The sequence below is a fragment of the Sycon ciliatum genome, chromosome 10 (genome assembly GCF_964019385.1).
Source record: "Sycon ciliatum chromosome 10, ocSycCili1.1, whole genome shotgun sequence".
NCBI classification, from domain to species: Eukaryota; Metazoa; Porifera; class Calcarea; order Leucosolenida; family Sycettidae; genus Sycon; species Sycon ciliatum.
Window position 1 is genome coordinate 27,887,596 of NC_088652.1, and position 21,634 is coordinate 27,909,229.

Below are 21,634 nucleotides of genomic sequence, written 5' to 3' on the forward strand. Positions count from 1 at the left end.
TTGTATTATTGGTTCAAGTGCTTCTCAGCACCGGGCTGTAAGCGGGTGGTCCGCACACACAACAATCGACATGACTGTATCAGTGTATGATCACGGAGAATCATGAGGCCCCTGGCCTGCGCCCTGACATGTGTGTGCTCATTGTATTATTGGTTCAAGTGCTTCTCAGCACCGGGCTGTAAGCGGGTGGTCCGCACACACAACAATCGACATGACTGTATCAGTGTATGATCACGGAGAATCATGAGGCCCCTGGCCTGCGCCCTTGCAAGTCCGGAACGTCAACATACTATGTGCATATTCTGTTGCGTCCCAATCCAAATCCTATTCCAGTGCCTTCACTTCTTATTCAGCGGCTATACTAGCTGACTCTGAGCCCCGTTCAGTTACTTCAAGTAACACCTTACGTTCATCGTTCAATGTTCAAACTGTTTTGGGGAACAGACAGACCCAAGCTCCGCTCACCTCAAGCTGTCGATGCAACTGTCACTTTGTCTGCGATGAATGGACGTTGCAGAGATTCGATGCGTTGGTACACTTTTACTCCGACATCCATGATTCATTGTGACTCCGACTCATGTCACTCTGTCTTCATGATCCAGCATTCCAGCCTGGGCAGTAGCAGCACATTCATTGATGGTCTTCAGCAAGCTGCGAGATAGAGGCCTGATTTCTTTGTCGGGCTTACAGTGAGTCTGGTCTGTTTGTAGGGAGCCAATAATTGAATAAAGAAGCCCATCCCAGCCTGATGATTTTTGTTTGAACTACAAACAAAGTAACTTTCCACTATCTACGTTTCGTAGTTTCCTCCAAACGCGAAACAAACCGACCAGTCAGCAGTGAACCCTGCAACTCCCCAGCTAGCTCTCCCTCACGCTTGTTCGTCAGCTGATCACGGACTGGACCTCACGTGCATTTTACTGACTGCATGCAGTGCACTGCACCGATTGTGATCCCTGCTGCATTCCCTGACCTGGTCACGGCTGTTTCGCGGCCACCACTTAACAATATGGCGGCCTTCGCCCAGGTTTACGGTGAAATTCAAAAATATTCTGAAAACTGAAAAAGATTTCAAGATCCTGTGGGATTCACGCGAAAACTGTGCTTTGTCAAGGTAACAAACACCGCGATCGGGACAAGGATTCAAACTTTCGAAGTCGCACAACAAAAATTGTTCAGCTTCGACAACAACAAACAAGGAAAGAAAAGGAAGGAGAAGGTAGACAGCAGTTTTTTGCTGGACGACGTCTCTTCCTGTTGTCACTACAGAGCTCAACTAGGAGTCAGCAGTACCGTTGTTATTTTTCTTACCTGGATCAGGGCTGAAATGGCCAAGCTGCTGCGTCCAGGGCCTGAGGATCACTGCTCGAGCTCGGACGCCTTGGGTTTTCTTGATGCCGTGGCGGGACGAACAGCGTCATGTTGTGGCAATGTCCCGACGAGATGTTGCTGGCACATTGCTGTGAGGCGCTGCAGAGTCCCAGGAATAGCGTTATAATCGAAGCTCAGCCTGTTGAATCTGGCATGAATTGACTCGCTGCCCTGCTCGGCGAGTCGACCCTGACCGACTCCAAATTTCCTGGTGAACGGGACTGTGCGCTCCTCCAAGAGATGTAGTTTCGGAGTTATGTTGCCGAGCTGCCGGGTGATAATGGATTCTCTGCATTTCTGAAGAAACAGCTGGATGCAGTCAGCCAGCTTTGAGATGTCGGCCTCTGACATGCTGTTGCAATGGCTGAAACGGTGGCTGCAGTCGGCATATCCCGAAAACAATCCATGGTACCGCTGCTGCAAGATTTCTGCATCAGCAACGAGCTGCTGGCAACGAGTGGAAACCATCTCAACTGGAGCAGACATCAGTGCTCTTAGTACGGCAGGCTGCAGTGTGCGATGTACATGGTTGCCCACGGAGGCACCGCCATGGAAGGCTTGCCGATCAACATTGTGTGTTTGGAGCACAGACTCGAGACTTGACGCGCATGGTCCTGTGACTTTCTTGTTCTTTCTCATCTCGTCTAAGTCTTGTACGAGTTTGCTGTGCTCAGCACTTGCAGCAGTGAAGGCGTCGCTGGCGTCTTTCCACAGTTGCTGTATTGCTGCAGCTACAGTGTCCATGTTGACGTTGGGAAAGCTGGTCGGTGCGTGTTGCTGCAAGAGCACTGCATATTGGAGCTGCTGCTGTAGTTCATCGCTCTTCGCCTGGGCATCTTCCATAGCTTGCCTGGCGGACCGAACTTTGTCGCTGAGAACTGTTAGCTCTTGAAACTGGAGCTGATCATCTGCACACGGCTAGAGAGTTGCTGCTGCCAGTTTCACATCCAGTTGTTTGACTTCAGCTAGGTAGATGTCATACAGCCATGCGAAAATGCCGAGATCCAGATGAAAAGACGGAATAACAACGTTGCTGACGGGAACTGGCAAGATAACTGGGCGGATGGCATTGTTATGGTGCTTGGCTTGCGAAAGATTTGCTCCAGAGGCGGTCACCGCCAAGTTTTAGCCGAATCTCGGACTCCGGAATGACATTTCCGTGCCAGGTCAGCCACCCATATGTGTCGTACAAGTCCAGATCATCAGATCATCACGATGTCAATGAGATTTGGCATGTACGCCATGCATGCCATCACTATGCTGCCGTCTTTCTTATTCATTGGCACTTCCCTTGCTGTGTATTGTGGAACCTGCTGCGCAATGAACGAACCTAGTCTTGTCCAGTTTCTTCTGTGCGCTGTATGTCGGTGTTGCGTGCGTGAAAACATTTGCTTCATCTACATCCATTTCACTAGTACTGTGTGCAGTCTGGGGTCCAGGAGAGTGTGATAGGGGTATTGCTGTTGTGGATGAATGTTGTGGGACTGTTGTGTGATCCATTTCTTTTCTTTTTTTTGTACAGCAGAAAGCTTTGAAGCAAGTTGCTTCTGCTTTTTTGGTGGACGTCCACCCTTGTTTGGTGCAGTGTGGCATATGTCGCAGTATGTGCGGTGATGTGGCGTTCACACTTTGATCGCTCCACATCCATCCCCTACAAATGAGTCAAGGCAACCTTCTCTCAGACAACGATCCAGCACACGTTTGCATACATGACAAATGTGTATAGGGTGGATCGCAGGGTCATCCTGAGAAATGTCGACCTCGTACACATCTTGAATGATCTGGCATAGTCCTTCACGTTGTATTTCGTGGACACAGCCATGTTGGCAAACTTTTTGCCACCAATACTGCAGCAGGTAGACAGCAATGCACTGTGTTCATCCATTTTACACACTACTACTAGCACGCGATACGGTAGAATCGATGGCCACGGAAATCGATCTAGTAGCACGGAAAGACAAACAAATTCAAAAAATCGGTAAATGAAGTCACCCAGGCACCAGGAAAACTGCCAAAGAAGACGAGAAAACTTTTACAAGAGAAGAAGGTAGCTGTGAAAAGGGCTGATAGAAGTGACGAAGGGCAAGTCGTCAAGGCAAAGGAAACGCACCTCCGAAGGAATCGTTCCTGGAAGAAGACGGCCAAGACGGGTATCAGATGAAAGAGGATCGCGAGAGGAAGTCATGAAGCGTGTTTGTACTATGAAACCCGGTCGATGGGAAGGGGAAAGTGGAGGTTTCCTCAAGAGAAAAAGAGTATTTTCAAGCAAATCAATGACAGATCGATGATGAGATTTTCAAATTTTCAAATTTTTGGACGCCATATTTTTTGGCCGAGTACATGACCATCGTGACAGCCGTGTGGTGCACGCGCGACTGGCTGACTTGAGTTGAGTTGAGGCAGTGCAGTACAGTCAGCAGATCTACGTCTTTCAGTGTAGTGTATTTTCTGTCACCCACGAGCTCTGAACTCAACTCTGACTGAAGACAAAGAGGATGGCACTCCTTTGTCCCGCACCCGGCCAGGGCCGTGGTTTACTGCACGCTGTACGGCTCATCGGCTTTTCCAGGCCTGGGCTGTCGGTACGATGTGCCAGCACCGGAGCTTCGACCCAGGCTTTGTCATTATTCAACGAACCTCAGCTGGAGCATTTCCATAGTCATGGATTTCTCAAGGCCAGCGGAGACTTCCTCACCGCCGACGAGCGACAGAATGTCATCCGATGGACCGCGGAGATGAAGGATTGGCCAGAACAAAAAGGTAAATCTTGGAACTGAGTGTGACCATGAACTAAACAACCGTACAGCTTGCACTTTCAATTTCCAGAAAAATGTCAGAATTTTACGTACTGTACTCGAAAATTTCAGAAGTCTGAGAATTCGTCAACAGACGGATCCTAGTTTCACCGGCCACCCAGGGAACTAGCTCATTACAGGCTTTGAACGTATGTGGTCTCTGAAACCAGGTCGACCCCGGGCACATTGCATACACATGGTGGCATTGTACACACCAGGTGGTTGCTAAAATTCAAGTGGTCTCTTGACGAGGTTTTACCGCCGGCTGTAGAGGTCCAGATGATTTCTGTATGTGCCGGTGCATATGAACACAATCATACTGACAGCTGCACAGTGTAAGAAAAACTGACATAGGATAAAACCAATCTGGCACTTGCGCAGTCTGGTGCGTCGCAGCTGTCACCAGATCATGTACACGCATCATGCCGCGCGTGATCCCGTGACGATTCGTTATCAAATGTTCGCAGTGATCATCATGGTGCGGGGTTCTAGCCAAGGGAGGGTGTGTGTGTGGGGGGGGGGGGGGGGGGTCACCTTTTGCGGGGCAAGTTGCCCTGTTTTTGGCAGGTTTAACCCGTCCTAGTACATTTATGAGTATGACCGTACAAAGTTCATGACCTTTTTATGCAGAGCTGGTATCACAGTGTGTACGGGTGGTAGTGGACTTGCACCGCAAAACCTAACGGCGGGAAATGGATGCATACGTTCCATTTTTAGAAAATGGAAAAAATGAGTCACGGGGTAACTGTTTCCCCTGCCCGTCCCCCGGCTTTCTTGACCAGGCTAGAACCCTGTGCTGTTTGGGTCATCTGTGGCCTGGTGAGTGGTGCTTGCACTAGTATTGTGCGTGGATCAGCATCCATGCAGGACGAGGCCAGAGTCCTACCGGTCTACGTAGGGTGGGGCAAGGCAGGTCTATGTCCCTATTAGGGTATTGCAGGGCAGGGCCATGAACCTACTACTCAGGGCAGGGCAATGACCCTCATACCCAGGGCAGGGCAGGACCGCAGCCCTTCTACCTAGGGTGGGGCAGGTCTATGTCCCTATTAGGGTATTACAGGGCAGGGCCATGAACCTACTACCCAGGGCAGGGCAGGACCGCAGCCATTCTACCAAGGGTGGGGCAGGTCCATGTTCCTATAAAGCGGTATTCACCGAAGCATTTTTGCGATGCAACACGCGATGCGACGGCCGCGAAACCGGGAAATCCCCTAATCGCAGCCATCTCGCACCCCTGGCAACTGCCACAACTGGGTCACTGCAGATTGGCTCAATTTTCGAGATGCGCCAAGCGATTTGGTGTACAATGTTGACCTTTTCTACACCAAAGTTGGACAAAGGTTGAAGAGTTGCCTGTAAATTTGTACAAGTTGTACCAAGCCAGGCGAATACCATGGTGACGTACCCACCTGCATTGAACTTTGCACCAAATCCGCAAGGCGTTGTGGCATCGCTGACTTCTTCTGTGAATGATATTTCACGAGTTCGCATCGCAAGCCTCCATCACAAATCGTGTCACATGTGTGTGTGTGTTACTGTGTGTTACTGTGTGTTACCGTGTGTGTGTGTGTGTGTGTGTCACTATGTGTGTGTGTGTGTGTGTGTGTGTGTGTGTGTGTGTGTGTCACTCTGTGTGTCACTGTGTGTGTGTGTGTGTGTGTATGATATGTGGTGAAATGAAGAACTGGAATGCGAAACCCGCTACTTGTACATAATTATATCCATTTCATCACTTTTCGGATAATGGCTGAAAAGGAATTTTACAGTGAAACCTGTCTAAGACGACCGCTCGAGGGACCTGCAAAATGCGGTCTCTGTTGCCAGGTGGTCTCCTTATTCAGGGTCGTTTGGCTGCAAATAGCATCCCTTGGTCCTGGTTACAGTGGTCTTCTGAGGCAGGTGGTCGCCTTGACAGGTCTTGCTGTGTGGTTTGTATGTAAATTCTTATTAGGGTTCCACGTTTGAAATGGTTCTACAGTAATAGAGAGATTTTGAATGTGAAAGTTTGCCTGCTGGTACCCCTAAACCTTTTGATTACACTGAGCTGAAAATCTGATTTTCTCAAATTTCCCTCTTGTCAGGTTTTGCACCCCAGCTTTCTGTATGCTTCGTATGGAAAACTACAAACATCAACTATTGTGTGTGTGATGTCCTGTCATACAAGATGTTTCAATTGATGATGTAACCTGTTATTTGACCTGGTTCACTGCTTGGCAGGTAAATGGATGAAATACTTTGAGAAGAGTCCACAGGACGAGCGTGTGTTATGCCGAGTCGAGAACTTCCTTCCGTATCACGACGGGGCCCGCGACCTCGTCCGTGGCAAGATTACGCGGGTATGTAATGTGTGTGTGTGTGTGTACGCGTACGTGCGTTCTTTCCTCCTCCTCGTCCTCCCACACACACACACTCTCTCTTTCTATCTCTCTCTCTCTCTCTCTTTGAGTTTGTGTCTCTCTCTTTAGGCTGATAAAAAGCTAGTAGAATGGTGGGAACATTAACCTTTGGGTTGTTGTTGGTGCTGCTGCCGCCGACGCAGTTGTCGCCATTGTTGTTATTGTTATTGTTTTTAAAATCCTTTGATGGTTATCCCTGGTACCAAGAGTGCATAAACAAGAGTATGCGGTTATGGGTCAGTGTCTGGTGCGCTGCCTTCATTACATAACTTGCCTTCATCACGCTCTGAAAACATGCACTCACATCCACAATTTCTCGTACAAGCCCATCCGTTTTTGCTCGATTCGTTCCAGTACCTACGCGATCTCTAAAAAAATTCCGGGCGAACTCCAGTTCCGTACTAGAGTTCATTTCAAACCAGAGGGAAAGTGCGGTGTTTGATTTTCCGCAGTGCGCCGACTGCAGCTGAATGATGTAATGAAGGCAGCATGCCGTGCATCTGGCCCATAGAGAAGAGATCACAGTTGCATACTCTTGTTTATGGACTCTTGCTGGTACTGTACCTGCATTTCTTCTTGTTACCTCTTGCAGGCTATCAGTGAACTGATGGGAGAGGAGGCTATCTTATACAAAGAGAAGATCAACTTCAAGCTGCCTGGAGCTAAGGGTGAGCTGAACTGTCTTGTGTGTATGTGTGTGTGCGTGCGTGCGTGCGTGTGTGTGTGTGTGACAACAAGCACTCTCCGGCCTAGCGGTTCGTTTGTGCGGGCGGGCGGGTGGGCAGGCGATTGTATTTGTGTATGCCCACACCCGATGATCTCTCTTCAACATGCTTCTGTGTGTGTGTGCCTGTTTGTGTTCGTGTTTGTCTGTGTGCATGTATGTGTATATTAATAATATGCATGTTTCTGTGTGTGTGTGTGTGTTCATGTATGTGTGTCTGCGTGTGCGTCTGTCTGCGTGTGTCTGTGTGCACGTGCCTGTTTATCCACCCGTGTTCAGGATTCCCTCCACACCAGGATGCACCGGCGTACATCACATTCGGAATGGACTACCACGTGACCTGCATGATCGCCGCCGAACCTGCTACCCTGGAGAATGGCTGTTTAGAACTGGTGCCATGGAAACGTGACCAGGGCGTCCTACCGCACCCAGGTACAGTCAGATCTCGCAAATTTTCACCAGTTGTAGTCTTCGGGGTGCTGAGTCGAATGGTCTTGGTCCGAGGAAGCTGAGGCGCTCCCTTCCTCCTTTATTCCCAATCGAACTCGCGCACTTCCACCGAAACTGGGTGACTGCGCCCTACTAGATAGGGATTTGTATGGAAAAAGTCACAAAAAACGCCGTTTCGTTCTTATAAAAGCGCGGATGACCGCGATTGGTCCATATGTTGTAGTCTTTTGGCCGCTGAGTCGACTGGTTTTGGTCCGAAAAGGCTGCGATGCAGCGTTCGGCCCTTATTCCCAATCGAACACGGTTGAGTAAGCGGTCACGTGCTCATTTACAGACTGTTTGGGCCCGTTTATGTCACTCGAGTTGAACCTTTGAACCAGGGAGTCGTAAAAGCCTCTTACGGCTCCCTGCTTTGAACCATTGAGTTGAACCTTGGATATGAAAATTGTAGTCTGCAGGCACGCGTACACGGTGACCAGGCGACTGGTGTACGCATGAGTACGTGACCGCTTACTCAACCGTGTTCGACTGGGAATAAGGGCCGAACACTGCATCGCAGCCTTTTCGGACCAAAACCGGTCGACTCAGCGGCCAAAAGACTACAACATATGGACCAATCGCGGTCATCCGAGCTTTTATAAGAACGAAACGGCGTTTTTAGTGACTTTTTCCATACAAATCCCTATCTAGTAGGGCGCAGTCACCCAGTTTCGGTGGAAGTGCGCGAGTTCGATTGGGAATAAAGGAGGAAGGGAGCGTCTCAGCGTCCTCGGACCAAGACCATTCGACTCAGCACCCTGAAGACTACAACTGGTGAAAATTTGATTTTAGGGTATACTTCCCCTTTAACCGCACACATACGTTTTCCACGGAAATATCCGAATAGGCGATGGAGCTGGATAACCCAACACCGGTTGCATTGGATACATCACGTATGCTGAAAATCTGTAACCAGCTATTTTCTTCCGTATGGCGTGGGATCCGGATAAACGAGAACCGGATAAGCGAGGTTTGACTGTGCGGTGCGTATGGGTTATAGCGTGGTCGTGTAAAAGAATATACCGCCTACAAGATTGACCTCTCATGTTTTCATAATCATAACATGGGTTTCAAGTGCACTTTTATTCTTACAAGCAATTTTTTCGCATAGTAGAATATATCGGTCCTAAGAATGGACTTTGTGTAGCGAAACATGCCAGATTAGTACAACGTGTATCGCCTGTAGTAATAACATCTGCCCAATGCAGTTCTGATCTGACTCGCGTTGCGTTGTAGTGCTGCAGGTTCAACTGTTGTGGTCATGTAACCCCTGGTAACTCATGTTGCATAGCCACATGGTAAACCTATGGGACTATGACAAGTCGCATGCACAGTAGCACTACGTTGCACGTACAATGATCTTCCTGCCTCTGCGCACATGCATAAGATATGTCATACTTATGTATCGTGTTTAAGAAATATCGGAAATAAGAATAGAAAGTCGTTTTTCAAACACCCACACTATAACCGATACCTACTGTACTAGCAAGAGTACATTCAAGCCAGAGTGTGTCGCTTGGGGCTTTTTCTACTGTGGGTGTCTGTCGCGGCGGAATTCCATAATTACATCATGTTTGGCGCAGATCTGAGGCGGGAAATGGCGTAGTGCGTACAACTGAGCTGCAGTTGTGCAGAAAGAATCCTGCTTGTACGCACTACGTCGCTAAAATGATGTAATCACGGAATTCCGTAGTGACAGCAACCCATCCAAGCTGCACACGCTGGTTTTCGTGTACTCTTGGTACTTGTTATTCACAGTGAAACATGTCAAAGCGGACATCTCAATCGACCCTGTGGTTGTGGTCTCTGTGTACACGTCGGTTCCTTATCCTGGGTCATTCGACTGAAGACAACATCCATTGGTCCTGGGTTTACCGGTAGTTTGGGATGGGTCGTCACCTTATCAGAGTGGTTGCCTGGACAGTTTTTACTGTATGCAGAAAGTAGTCAGTCAGCACACGAATCAAAGAAGCCATGTAGTTCCGAAGCCATGTAGTTTCGACTAGGCCTTTCGTACCATTACTTTTCAATTCGGATACATGTACAATGGTGATGAACACGGCAGCAAGTAAGTCTTTACTTGCTTACAAGTACAACCGAAAGGTGCCACCTCCATTGCTCGTTCGGTTATCAAGAACGAAGTGCCGGTTATCAAGAACGAAGTGCCGGTTATTGGGACGAAGTGCCGGTTATCAAGAACGAAGTGCCGGTTATTGGGACGAAGTGCCGGTTATTGGGACGAAGTGCCGGTTATTGGGACGTACTTGTTGCAGTGTTTTAAAAGGGTTGGTTCACATAAAAGCAAAATCGGCGCAGCAAGACATCGGCGATGAGCCAGCTCCCGATCCGTTGGACATACAGTTCGAGTACCAAATCTACTACAAAGTAGTACAGAATGTGTCCAAATGCTACGACAGGTTTGCCAATTGAAGCTTGAATTCTTTGTTTCTTCAGTAGTTCAAGGTCTTTCGGTGATGGCCACTGGTTGCTACCTTTTACTGGAGATCCGGAAACTACTTCTACACATTTTATTGCAGTCTAGTAAGCAATGATGTCGAAATTATGCATGCAAACGTTGATGAAGTCACAAAAACTTGCCAATGTATCCATCATATTGTTTATTTGTTTCAATTATATTTGTCTCATAAGTTGCACACCAGTCAAGCAGATCATCCGAAAAGGACGGGTTGGTATGCTGACTTATTTGCCACCTTGAAGCGATCACAAAAATGGCGAACGAACCTCGTCTCTAGCTTCAATTTTGGAAAATTTAGGACGAGCCTTGGTTTGAAATTTTGACAAAGTCTGGCTTCCGGCAGCCGGCGATCACCGGCGCAAACGGTTCACAAACCACTTTTGGTCAAAATCGTACGGGATCGGTGCCGGGGCAGATCGCAAGAGTTGGGCACTGTCCAGCTTTGCCGGCGGTCCCTTGCGATATTTTACCGTATGATTTTGTTACGACTGCACTGGGTCACATAATCGTAATGCGCCGGGAGAGGTTGCAAGAGGCCCACTCCCGTTGACTCCCGGGCGCGTACCGGCGATATGTGAACCAACCCTTATCACCACCGTGTTCGACTTGAAAAGTAATGGTACGAAAGGCCTAGTCGAAACTACATGGCTTCTGTGCTTCGTGTGCTGATTTGTTTCCCTCCAACCGAGAATCTATTCAAGGTAGTCAATCTTTCACGATTTCGAAAGATCCACTACAGTAAGACCTGGTTTAAGCGACCACCCCACGGTGCGACCACCCCACGGTGCGAGCAAAAGCGGTCGTTAAAGCCAGGTGGTCTTAGAACCAGGTCCCACAATAGACACCCTTAGCAAAAAACGTTATGTTGTAACGGTATTATCGTAAGGGGGAAAATACCGTGATTTGGGTTCGACCTTTAGCAAGATACACGCTATTTTTAGTACGCTGTTGCCACGAGAGTAGCTTTGATTTCGCGCGGTACAACCATTTTTGTCACCATATACGCGATACAAGGTGAAATGCGTACGGACTATGCAATATTTGGCCAAAACACGTACCGTTGGTCACAACGATAAATCAGCCCCCATAACGTTTATACGCTGCAGCTTCAACGCTATTTGGGTGATCAAGGTACAAGTACCGTAAACAATAGCGTTACCGTTGTTTGCTAAGGGTGTCTATTGTCTGTGTAGATGTGTCGGTGCATGGAAAACGGTCGTTAAGAGCGGGTGGTCGCTAAACACAGAGGTCGCTTACACCAGGTTTTCCTGTGGTACTTTTTTCCACTAGTGACATGTGTTGTGCAGTCTTCAATCAAAAACAAGATTCTGAAGAGCCTTGCCAGCGATCACTCTCTCACCCTCTCACTCACTCTCACTCTCTCTCTCTCTCTCTCTCTCTCTCTCTCTCTCTCTCTCTCTCTCTCTCTCTCTCACTGTCTTTCTCTCTCTCACTCACTTTCTTTCTCTCACTCTGTCCACAGAGGGCTCACTACCGGCGGACCGCGTGTCCGAGTGGAATCGCAACAACACCTGGGTGCAGCTGACCTGCGAAGCCGGCGACGTGTTCTTCTTCAGCTCTCTGGTACCGCACCGCAGTCAGGACAATCGCTCAGCGGAGCGCAGTCGAAGCATCTACTACCTGACGTTTAATCCTCTTCGTGACGGCGATCGCCGTGACGGATACTACACCGACAAGCGCCTGCAGTTCCCGCCGGATGCTGATAAAGTCCCCGGTGTAGACTATAGCCAGGGTGCCGCCATATACAACCTCTCCACGCCCATTCCCAGCCGGGAAAGCGGGTGAGCGTGAGGAGCACGATTAGCCAGGTGGCCCGCTACCGGCGGACGCACTTGTTCCGCTTTGCTTTCGGCCGGTCTCTCTATCTATCTATCTATCTCTATCGTCCGCAGATTAAGTATCAGCCTCTATCTATCTCTCCTCTTTCTTCCTCCTTTCTTGAAGTTGATGTCCTGTTTGTTTTTCTCTGATTCAGCAATGGTGGCTCTATTGGCCGTGGTGTGAGATCTTTTATTCCTTTCCTCAACGATTGCATAAACACATTGTTAGCACTTATCAGTCAACTGGGCCCGTGGGCCTGATTTCTTCTAGTTTTGCTGATTACCAACGTGCAGCGGCGTCATTTTACAGATGTCGACTGCACACCCAGGCTGTTTTCTCCTCTCTTTGAGCTTCCTCTGTCTCTTTCTGACTTTTCATATTCCTCCACAGTTCACGTATGTATTGGCAGCATGGTGGTGCTATAAAACTCGAATCGCTTTATCGATCTTATCTCTGCACTGCTACAAGTACATAAATACATGTATAATTATCATCATCTGACTTTTAAGTTTCTTTCTTCTCTGTTGGCAGTAGATGTTCCATTCTCTGTTGCTCTGTGCCCTTTTGCTCTGCACAATACTATAATACTATCTCTTTCTACTCTGTTACCAGTAGATGTTCTAATTTCTGCTGCTCTGTGCTCTGCACAATACTATAATGGTACTGTCTCTTTCTACTCTGTTGCCAGTAGATGTTCTAATTTCTGCTGCTCTGTGCTCTGCACAGTACTATAATGTAGTATTGTGGACACACCTGCGGTTGACCTACTCTGTCAGCTGCGCATTCCTCGTCATTATTCTCTCTTTCTCTGTGCAGGCACGGTGTCTGTATTCGTATGTGGTGCAGTGATATTTTTACTGCTCAGAAACAACACGGTTGGTGTGTGTCTGTGCATGTCTGTGTGTGTGTGCGTGTGTGGTTGTGTGTGTGTGCGTGACATGAAGAGTCCATAAACTTTTATGGACTCTTTCCCAGTCTTGGTATCACACTGAGAACAGGGGTTTCGTACAGTGTTATTTTGGCATAGTTTTATACGTGAAATTGTGCGTCAACATGAGTTACGACGACTGTAATTTCATGAATTATTATTTTTCGGTGTGCTTTATGTTCGGTACTTTCGGTTTGTTGTCGTGCTTTTATTTTATAGTCGTTCAACCAAACAGGCAATGGTGCCTTCTCACAAGGAGACGAGGTGCGTCTGTTTCATACAGGAAATTTCAATACACCGAACAAACACTAACAAGCATAATCCGGGAACTGCTTCTCTGACCCTAACTTTTCTGTTCACCTAACCTGGCCTTTTTTTGTCTTTTTTTTGGTCCGCTTCTGTCCTGGGTTCACGGGGTGGTGAACCCAGGACAGAAGCGGACCAGGCATCATGACTTTGCACATCTATCGTTATGCTGCTTATTCATTACGCGACCTGTTTATTACCTGGCCTTTTGCCCTCATACCGAAAATATTGAGCACCTAAAATTTCTGAAATTTAGGTGCTCAGGTGCTTATGATTGTTATTATTATTATTATTATTAAATTTTTACAGCACGGCACAGTATATTTGCTGCTCCTTTGTAGAGTGCACATCATTGCAAACCTGATGAGGGCTATATGCCGAAACGTTGTTTTAACTACGAAAATGTGTTCGAACGTTGCAGTGTAAATAGAAGGGAGCGAGTCCGCTCCATCTGTAATTCTGTATGAAACTGCAGGAGGCCTCACCGCTTCTAATCTATTAAATTTTTGATAGGGCAATCCCCACAGGCCTAAGGCCTTTTGACAGGGTACCCTAAAAAATGAAGAACAGAAATACGGAAGGTATGCAAGGAAGAACTAGAGCGGACCTCCGCTGGGAGGGCATTCCAGCGGTCAGAGCCAAGGAAAGTGACAGAAAATAAACCATAGCGACGTTTGGCTGTCGGAAGAGCAAGGGAAGAGGACACTTGAGAGCGGGTGCGAGAACTAGTGCAGGTAGAATTAGAGCGGAGACAGAAACAGTTAGCAACAAAGACACTAGCCAGATCATGAAGCGCACGGTACGTTAGAACGTACAGCTTGGTACCTGACAGACAAGGGAATGATAATGCATTAATGGTAGCGGGAAAGAACAAGGGAGACATCAGATAGTACATTGTATTGTTAGGCTGACAGCATGAAACAAGGTGGAGGACACTGTGTTCGGAAACAGTGACCATGGTGACCTTACTATAAACATTCATGCTGTCAATCTAACAATTTGCGTGAACCATAACAAGCTAGGTTTATCTAAGGCCATCCAGAATTAATTCGTTGTTTCGGGTCACCCGACCGACCGTCTTTTTTCACCCGACCGCAAAATGTTTTTTTTTTTTATAGTGCATGCAAATGTACAGACTACACTATGTACAGGCGCGACCCTAATAATAGCAGTCCAGATATCCACCTCAGAAGCAGCCATGGCTAGCCAAATGACAGGATGCAGCGCTTGGTGACGACGTAACGTCGTTGTCTTCTATCTCCGATCCGCAATCGGTCCTGAAACAGCATCAGCTCCGCCACCTTGTCGCTATTTACAGAAGTTTTCAAGATGAGAGCTGCTCGTCAGACTCGTTTGCCAGCGAGGCCAAGATCTGGTCCTGGAGGGGACCTACCTGGATCTGATGGGACAATGACTGCGCTGGATTATCTACACTACACTCTACAGTCAGATTTGATCGACTGGCTAGGTGGACAAAACTTCAAAAGCTATTCGATGTACCATACATGTATGCACATGGACTTAAACCAAAATATAAAATAAAATAAAATAAAAAATAAAACCCGACCGACCGACCCTGGTAAGGATGAGTGAAGTGACCCGAAACAACGAATTAATTCTAGGTGGCCTAATACTGGTTTTTTAACCAGTGTTAGGTATAATAATTATGTACATGTACTATAGTACCTTAGCCTAAGCCTGGGTCATCCTAATAAAGATACATGTATTATTATTAAAGGGAAACTGAACGCCAAAAATAAGTATGGCTTATCCGAAGGGGCACCGATTCCGATGAGCTATATCTCGAGCCGATCAGAGAAGAGGAACCGTGTCAAATTTCATAAATAACACCTTCCATATTTGGAAATTGGGCTTGATGACGTGCGTACTGCTTAGCTGTCACCATGCTGTGCATGCTCAGCAGTGTAATCCGCGATATTCATGTTAAAACAAAATGGCGTCACGATTTATTGAAAGTGCAAGTGGTATAGTTGGTGGAACGAGTGTTCAAACCCATTTGAACTTCATACTGTTCGTCTTCTTTTTGACATGCTCCCTTTCCATCGTCCTTAGCTTTTATTTGTTGAGAGCTGTTTTGGCTTTCTCCTATACCTCTGGGGGATGCCAAGTGATGGTTTTGAGAGGCTGGTGATGGCTGTGAGCGAGAGTTTGCCGATCGGCGTCGTCCTCGCTATAGCGATGAAAATACTAGTTACTGCGCACCTGGCAGATATCACAACACGTCGGAGCGTCCAGGAGCAAAGGAATCTTGGGTTTTCACTGGAATCTAGTTCCTCCAGCATCGTGTAGCCCACCGTCGGTGAATGGCGGTCCAGAAAGGTCGAACCTGGTCTTCTGCAGCATCTCGCAGTCCTGCGAGGCACACTGAATACGCCTGTCATGTATTCTACAAATAAAAATCACGAAGTTGTGGACTTTACAGTGATGAGTCTATCCTGTATGCTGCAAAAGACGCAGGAAATGTGACTGGTGTCTGTACACTCAGTGACTGGACGCCAACACCCCAGTCTTCTCCTGCAGGATCTGTTTGACATTGACATTATGCAGTAGGTCGGCATTGACCTGGTTTGGCAGCTATCGTTATAGTATCTGCCTGGTTGGATGTAGCAGGTTGGTGTTTGCTCGTCGTCCAGTCCGGAATTTTCTTGTAACTCACGGTGGAGTACGCGCAGGGTTTGTGATCATCCCTGTTCACTTCAATATTATCAAACACAACGTTCCCTTTGTCACTCATCTTATGCTGAGTACTGAATTTGCTGACAATATTGCACCATACTTGTCACAACCTACCGCCACTGCTGGCGGTGGCGACTGGTTCGTCAATGGCGGTGACCAGGCTGACTGACTAGCTTCGAGACAGCGGCCTCGTTGTCAATCCCGCGGCAGCCTAAAGGTTGATTTTATTCATCCAGCCTTAGCGCCATGTTGACGATGCCCTAGTGACTGTGTGTCATGGATTGCCTTGCCATCAGCGGTCATTGCCGTCCACCTTGATGCAGCCCTCAACAACTGGCTCAGCCCATGGGAGTCTCAAGTGGACAAAATTGTTGCCAAAGTAGCTCAGAAGATTGGTGCATCGTGGTGTAGGTGAGCACATAACTAGGACTTCCCAGCGTCTATTTGTCCAGGCTGCGATACTATGTGACATGCTGTACTGCACATTCTGTTCAGCACTGCAAGGCCGGCAGCTGGACCGACTGCAGGGGCCGCGCACATGCAGGCCGCCTGTTGCCAGTGCAGCATTCTGGAACGTTCCTTCCTTCTGAGATCCGTGGAATAATAACTTTCTTTGCTTCAAAGCAAGTTGCTTACCTTTCTGTTGTGCTCCCAGTGTCCTTACAACAATAACCTATAGCAATGTTTTATTTTCCTTTCCATTCCCCAACCAATGAATACTACGATGTCGATTCTATTTCTTCATACTTTGGTGTGTGCCCGCGCACGCACGTGTGTGTGTATACCTCACTCGCCACTCGAAGTTCTGTTCCCCATCACTGGAACACTGCCTGTTCTTTCAGGACCTGCCATCATCTGCGGATGGGCATTCAATAATTGTATTGTGTGTGTGTTTCATTCAGAATCAGATCCGCTATCATTGCTATTAGAGAAAATCTGTGGGTTCACATCCAGTGCATTTTTAGATCTGCGTGCTTTTCTCGCCACGGGCGCATACATGGGACATTGTGTGTGTGTGTGCGTCTGTGTGTATGGGGATATTGTCTGTATCGGCTTTTGGTACTAATGTTCAGGTCTGTGCTTGCATGTGTGAACATGAAATTGTTCGGTTCTGTGCATGCTATTGCTATGTTGTATATTATTGTATGTATGTGTGCATTTCCACGAACAGTGTAGACGAGCGTGGAGAGTACATTCATCCCTCATCAACCACTTCCCCTTGGGCTTACGAGAGTTTTTTCTGCGTACCTCTCTGATACTGTATTGATGCCGGCACCTGTACCTCGATGTGTTCCTCTATCTGCAGTCGCCTTTAACCTTCGGTCAAGTTAACGTTTATTGTGCTCTATTTATCGTGCGAATCAAAATAAACAATAATAACACAAGTCGTGCTAGAGTGACGACATGTGCGTGTAGTAGGGTTGATGCGATGGGACGTTATAATTAGGTGGAACAGAACACACATTGGGCAGATTGATTGGGCATCATTGATTGTGCTCAGTCTAAACAGTGAACATAATAATTATCTCCAGTGACAGACTGTAGCGGCTAGCCTCCAATAGGTAGCTGGCACTAGTCGCTACTGCTTGTTTGACAGGTGCCGCCAGAACCCCTGTTGTGTCATGCTATAGATGCACATGCCCTGTTCTGGGGCATACTGAGGTACTTTGATTTTGTTGACTGCATGTAGACAGCATCCAATAGTAGTACTCGTAGACCTTGGCTCTTTGTAGGTCAACCACCATCGCATGGATCGATCGGTGACTATGCACTTGGAGGTTGGAATAGCCCGCGCTGAACAGATCTTGCCATGGCCCAGGGAGTGAACTCGCTTATCCGACTATCCCGGTTTTAGTTAACCAGCATGAGTGGTGCAATTTGTCCATACCATGTTGCGAGCTCACAGTTGTTTGGGCAGGTTTTGAGCTGCACCACGAAACAAAGCGAAATAACGGCGTGACTGTAGAGCAAGGAAGCGGCGAGACGGCACTTCCAGGACGAGACAGGCAGTAGAGATGTGTTCACAGCACGAGCAACCTCTCAGACCCTGCCGGTACTCCACAGTTACAAGAAAATGTCGGACTGGACGACGCGCCAATGCAAACCTGCTACATCCACCCAGGCAGATAGCTGCCAAACCAGGCCAATGTCGACCCACTGCATACCAGTATGTCAATGTCAAACAGATCCTGCAGGAGAAGACTGGGATGATATTGGCGTCCAGTGTACGGACACCAGTCACATTTCCTGCGTCTTTTGCAGCATACAGGATAGACTCATCACTATAAAGTCCACTACTTCGTGATTTATATTTGTAGAATACATGACAGGCGTATTCAGTGTGCCTCGCAGGACTGCGAGATGCTGCAGAAGACCAGTTTCGACCTTTCTGGACCGCCATTCACCGACGGTGGGCTACACGATGCTGGTGGAACTAGATTCCAGTGAAAACCCAAGATTCCTTTGCTCCTGGACGCTCCGACGTGTTGTGATATCTGCCAGGTGCGCAGTAACTAGTATTTTCATCGCTATAGCGAGGACGACGCCGATCGGCAAACTCTCGCTCACAGCCATCACCAGCCTCTCAAAACCATCACTTGGCATCCCCCAGAGGTATAGGAGAAAGCCAAAACAGCTCTCAACAAACAAAAGCTAAGGACGATGGAAAGAGAGCATGTCAAAAAGAAGACGAACAGTATGAAGTTCAAATGGGTTTGAACACTCGTTCCACCAACTATACCACTTTCAATAAATCGTGACGCCATTTTGTTTTAACACGCATACGGTCCATTGAATGGAAGAAAACAATAATTATTACTTTGGTGTTTTGCAGCTCTATTTCGTTCCCTGACGGTAACCAAATCTAGATGTAGGAATCTGTTGAGCAGGAGAGTGACACAGTCATGTCTTCCCGAAGGCTGTCCAGGCTGCAGTGGTGATGAAGAAGACACGATCATCACCCCGAGATCGATTGTAGCGAATTGGAAAACTCATGGTGAATTTGCTTCCACTCCAAGGCAATGTCGAGGTATGAAGGGTGCTTGTACTGCCTTCCAAAGTGAAGAGGAGATGAACATGGCTGTGCATAGCTGTTGTTCTATGCCAACTTACTTACCTACTCTTGCTGGTACCGTAGACGTATTGCTATATTGCTGATTTCGTGGACGAACAACTCTAGTCACTAGTGGCTAGCGCTAGTGAGCAACACTAACAGGTGAGATTTTTCAATTTGACAAAAATTGTTTTTGTTTGAGAACTGACAGTGGTAGTCATTAGACTCAGTAGGTGTCTCTCTGCTGCTTCTTTCCCTTCATCGGTAGGGTTGTGCTTGAAGTAAAAATAAATAGAAAATGTGGAACAAAAATCTGATCATGTAGTTCGAATTTCAACTTCAAAGTATGTGTACATCAAATCACAAAAATTTCAAGGTGGTGCTGTGCATTGAAAAAGACTGGGAGCTGGCAGCAATGGAAAGGGTAGAAACGAAACCAGTAATGTAGAGTATTCATAAGGTAGAGGGAGCTGAAAACGGGAGAAGAGTGAGTGAGCATTTCAGTTCGAAGTAGTGTAAATAGACAGGATTGTGTTGCATACGTTGTGAATATTGTGTGAATCTAATAATTGGCGGAGGGTAGTGATTAGGCAGAGCATTGTTACAATACAAGGTACTTTGTGAGCAGGTAGAAATCAATATCACAGCATGGTTTAGACAGGAACCCATAAATGGCACGAAATTACTAATCCAAATATATTATCCCCTGAGTATGAGTAGTATTTTTTATTATGGTGTTCTCCTGTGTTTACATGCAGAGCCTTGACGTTGCTGGACGAGCGACAATATAAATTACATAAACATGTAGCTCATGATGTGGAATGACTGCCGTATTGCATTGCCAACGCAAACCCATCCTGTGTCAGTGCAGCCATCCAGCAACTTCAACTCCCCGGACCAGATGCCGCTGCAGCTGAACACCATGCCGATGGAAAGCCAGGAGTTGATAGCGAAGCATTCTGGTCTGCACAGTACAAGGCAAAGAACAATAAATAAATTATTATGAATTATAACGCGTAGTTATCCTTCCCACACTTCTTTGTAAAAACAAACAAACAGTGCCATTATCACAACACTTGATCAAGCATCTTGATGGAGGTGTTTTCCATTGTGCTGGCCCCGCATCTGCACCAGGAAGACCATGTACACTTACACGTATCTTGTGTGTGTTCGGGCGTGTGTGTTTGTGTATTCGTCTGTGCACACGTGTGTGTGTGTGTGTGTGTGCGTGGGTCCTACGCACATGTGTATGGGTAGGAGTGTGTGTGTGTCGGGGGAGGGGGGGGGGGGGTACATGCACATGTGTATGGATGTGCGCGCTGCACGCGCGTGTCTGTGGGATGGGGTGGGGGTGCACGCACATGTGTACATGTGCGCGCACTGATACAGCATATGTGTATGTGTTCGTTGAACACATGGTGTCCTCCTGATTCCATAAACTTTGTGATCATTGTGATTTCATGTGCTTTGAAGTTGAAATTCGCAATACATGTACTGATGCTTGATTAGATTTTATGTTCCACATGTTCTATTTATTTTATTTTACTTCAAGCACTTGTACTATTCAAGCACAACCCTACGAATGAAGGGAAAGAAGCAGCAAAGACACCTACTGAGTCAAATGACTGCCACTGTCAGTTCTCAAACAAAAACAATTTTTGTCAAATTGAAAAATCTCACCTGTTAGTGTTGCTCATTAGCCACTAGTGACTAGAGAGTTGTTCGTCCACGAAATTTGCAATATGCCACTACGGTATCAGCAAGAGTAGGTAATTAGTTGGCGTAGAACAACAGCTATGCACAGCCATGTTCATCTCCTCTTCACTTTGGAAGGCAGTACAAGCACCCTTCATACCTCGACATTGCCTTGGAGTGGAAGCAAATTCACCATGGGTTTTCCAATTCGCTACAATCGATCTCGGGGTGATGATCGTGTCTTCTTCATCACCACTGCAGCCTGGACAGCCTTCGGGAAGACATGTGTCACTCTCCTGCTCAACAGATACCTACATCTAGATTTGGTTACCGTTAGGGAACGAAATAGAGCTGCAAAACACCAAAGTAATTGTTTTCTTCCATTCAATTACACTGCTGAGCATGCACAGCTCAGCATGGTGACAGCTAAGCAGTACGCACGTCATCAAGCCCAATTTCCAAATATGGAAGGTGTTATTTATGAAATTTGACACGGATCCTCTTCTTCTCTGATCGGCTCGAGACATACTATTATTATAGCTAGCTCATCGGAATCAGTGCCCAATTCCCCTTCGGATAAGCCATACTTATTTTTGGCGTTCAGCTGTTTCCCTTGGGTGGATCCAAAATAGAAATCTGATGTCAACTTACTACTCCCTGGCCGTTTTTGACGTCATCACTTTCAAGCGCCTTTTTGTGTTGAGAGCAGGGAGTCGTGGTTACGACTCCCTGGTTGAGAGCCTGTGCGCTTGTACGTACATCATGTAATGCCACGTAGATCTACGTGTGAAAAAACGCGCGAATCGCGAAGAACAATCGATTTTTGTACATTTTCACGTGGCATATCCAATCCATCGCATTAT

The 21,634-nt window shown here is 47.2% G+C and overlaps 1 protein-coding gene and 1 long non-coding RNA gene across 3 annotated transcripts; one reads left to right on the top strand and one right to left on the bottom strand.

The window, feature by feature from the left end:
- The first annotated feature begins 3,738 nt into the window (after positions 1-3,738).
- LOC135826521 (2-aminoethylphosphonate dioxygenase-like) lies at positions 3,739-12,964 on the top strand. The gene is made up of 5 exons (XM_065339130.1): positions 3,739-4,131; positions 6,384-6,502; positions 7,155-7,230; positions 7,566-7,718; positions 11,735-12,964. Exons 1-5 carry the CDS (start codon positions 3,867-3,869, stop codon positions 12,055-12,057), a joined length of 936 nt encoding a protein of 311 aa, XP_065195202.1. The 5' UTR covers positions 3,739-3,866; the 3' UTR covers positions 12,058-12,964.
- Positions 12,965-19,393: 6,429 nt separating this feature from the next.
- Positions 19,394-21,146, bottom strand: LOC135825797 (uncharacterized). 2 transcript variants are annotated; one of them, XR_010555141.1, is made up of 2 exons: positions 20,932-21,146; positions 19,394-20,040 (listed from the first exon to the last, which is right to left on the bottom strand). It is a non-coding gene; the product is annotated as an uncharacterized LOC135825797 (long non-coding RNA). The 2 variants fall into 2 exon arrangements; XR_010555140.1 differs by lacking the exon at positions 20,932-21,146 and adding an exon at positions 20,757-20,920.
- Between the last annotated feature and the right edge of the window lie 488 nt (positions 21,147-21,634).

Coding starts and splice junctions, on each gene's coding strand:
- LOC135826521 (XM_065339130.1), top strand. CDS start 3,867: ATGGCACTCCTTTGTCCCGCACCCGGCCAGGGCCGTGGTTTACTGCAC. Junction 4,132..6,383: donor GGATTGGCCAGAACAAAAAG/GTAAATCTTGGA, acceptor ACTGCTTGGCAG/GTAAATGGATGAAATACTTT. Junction 7,719..11,734: donor GGGCGTCCTACCGCACCCAG/GTACAGTCAGAT, acceptor CTCTGTCCACAG/AGGGCTCACTACCGGCGGAC.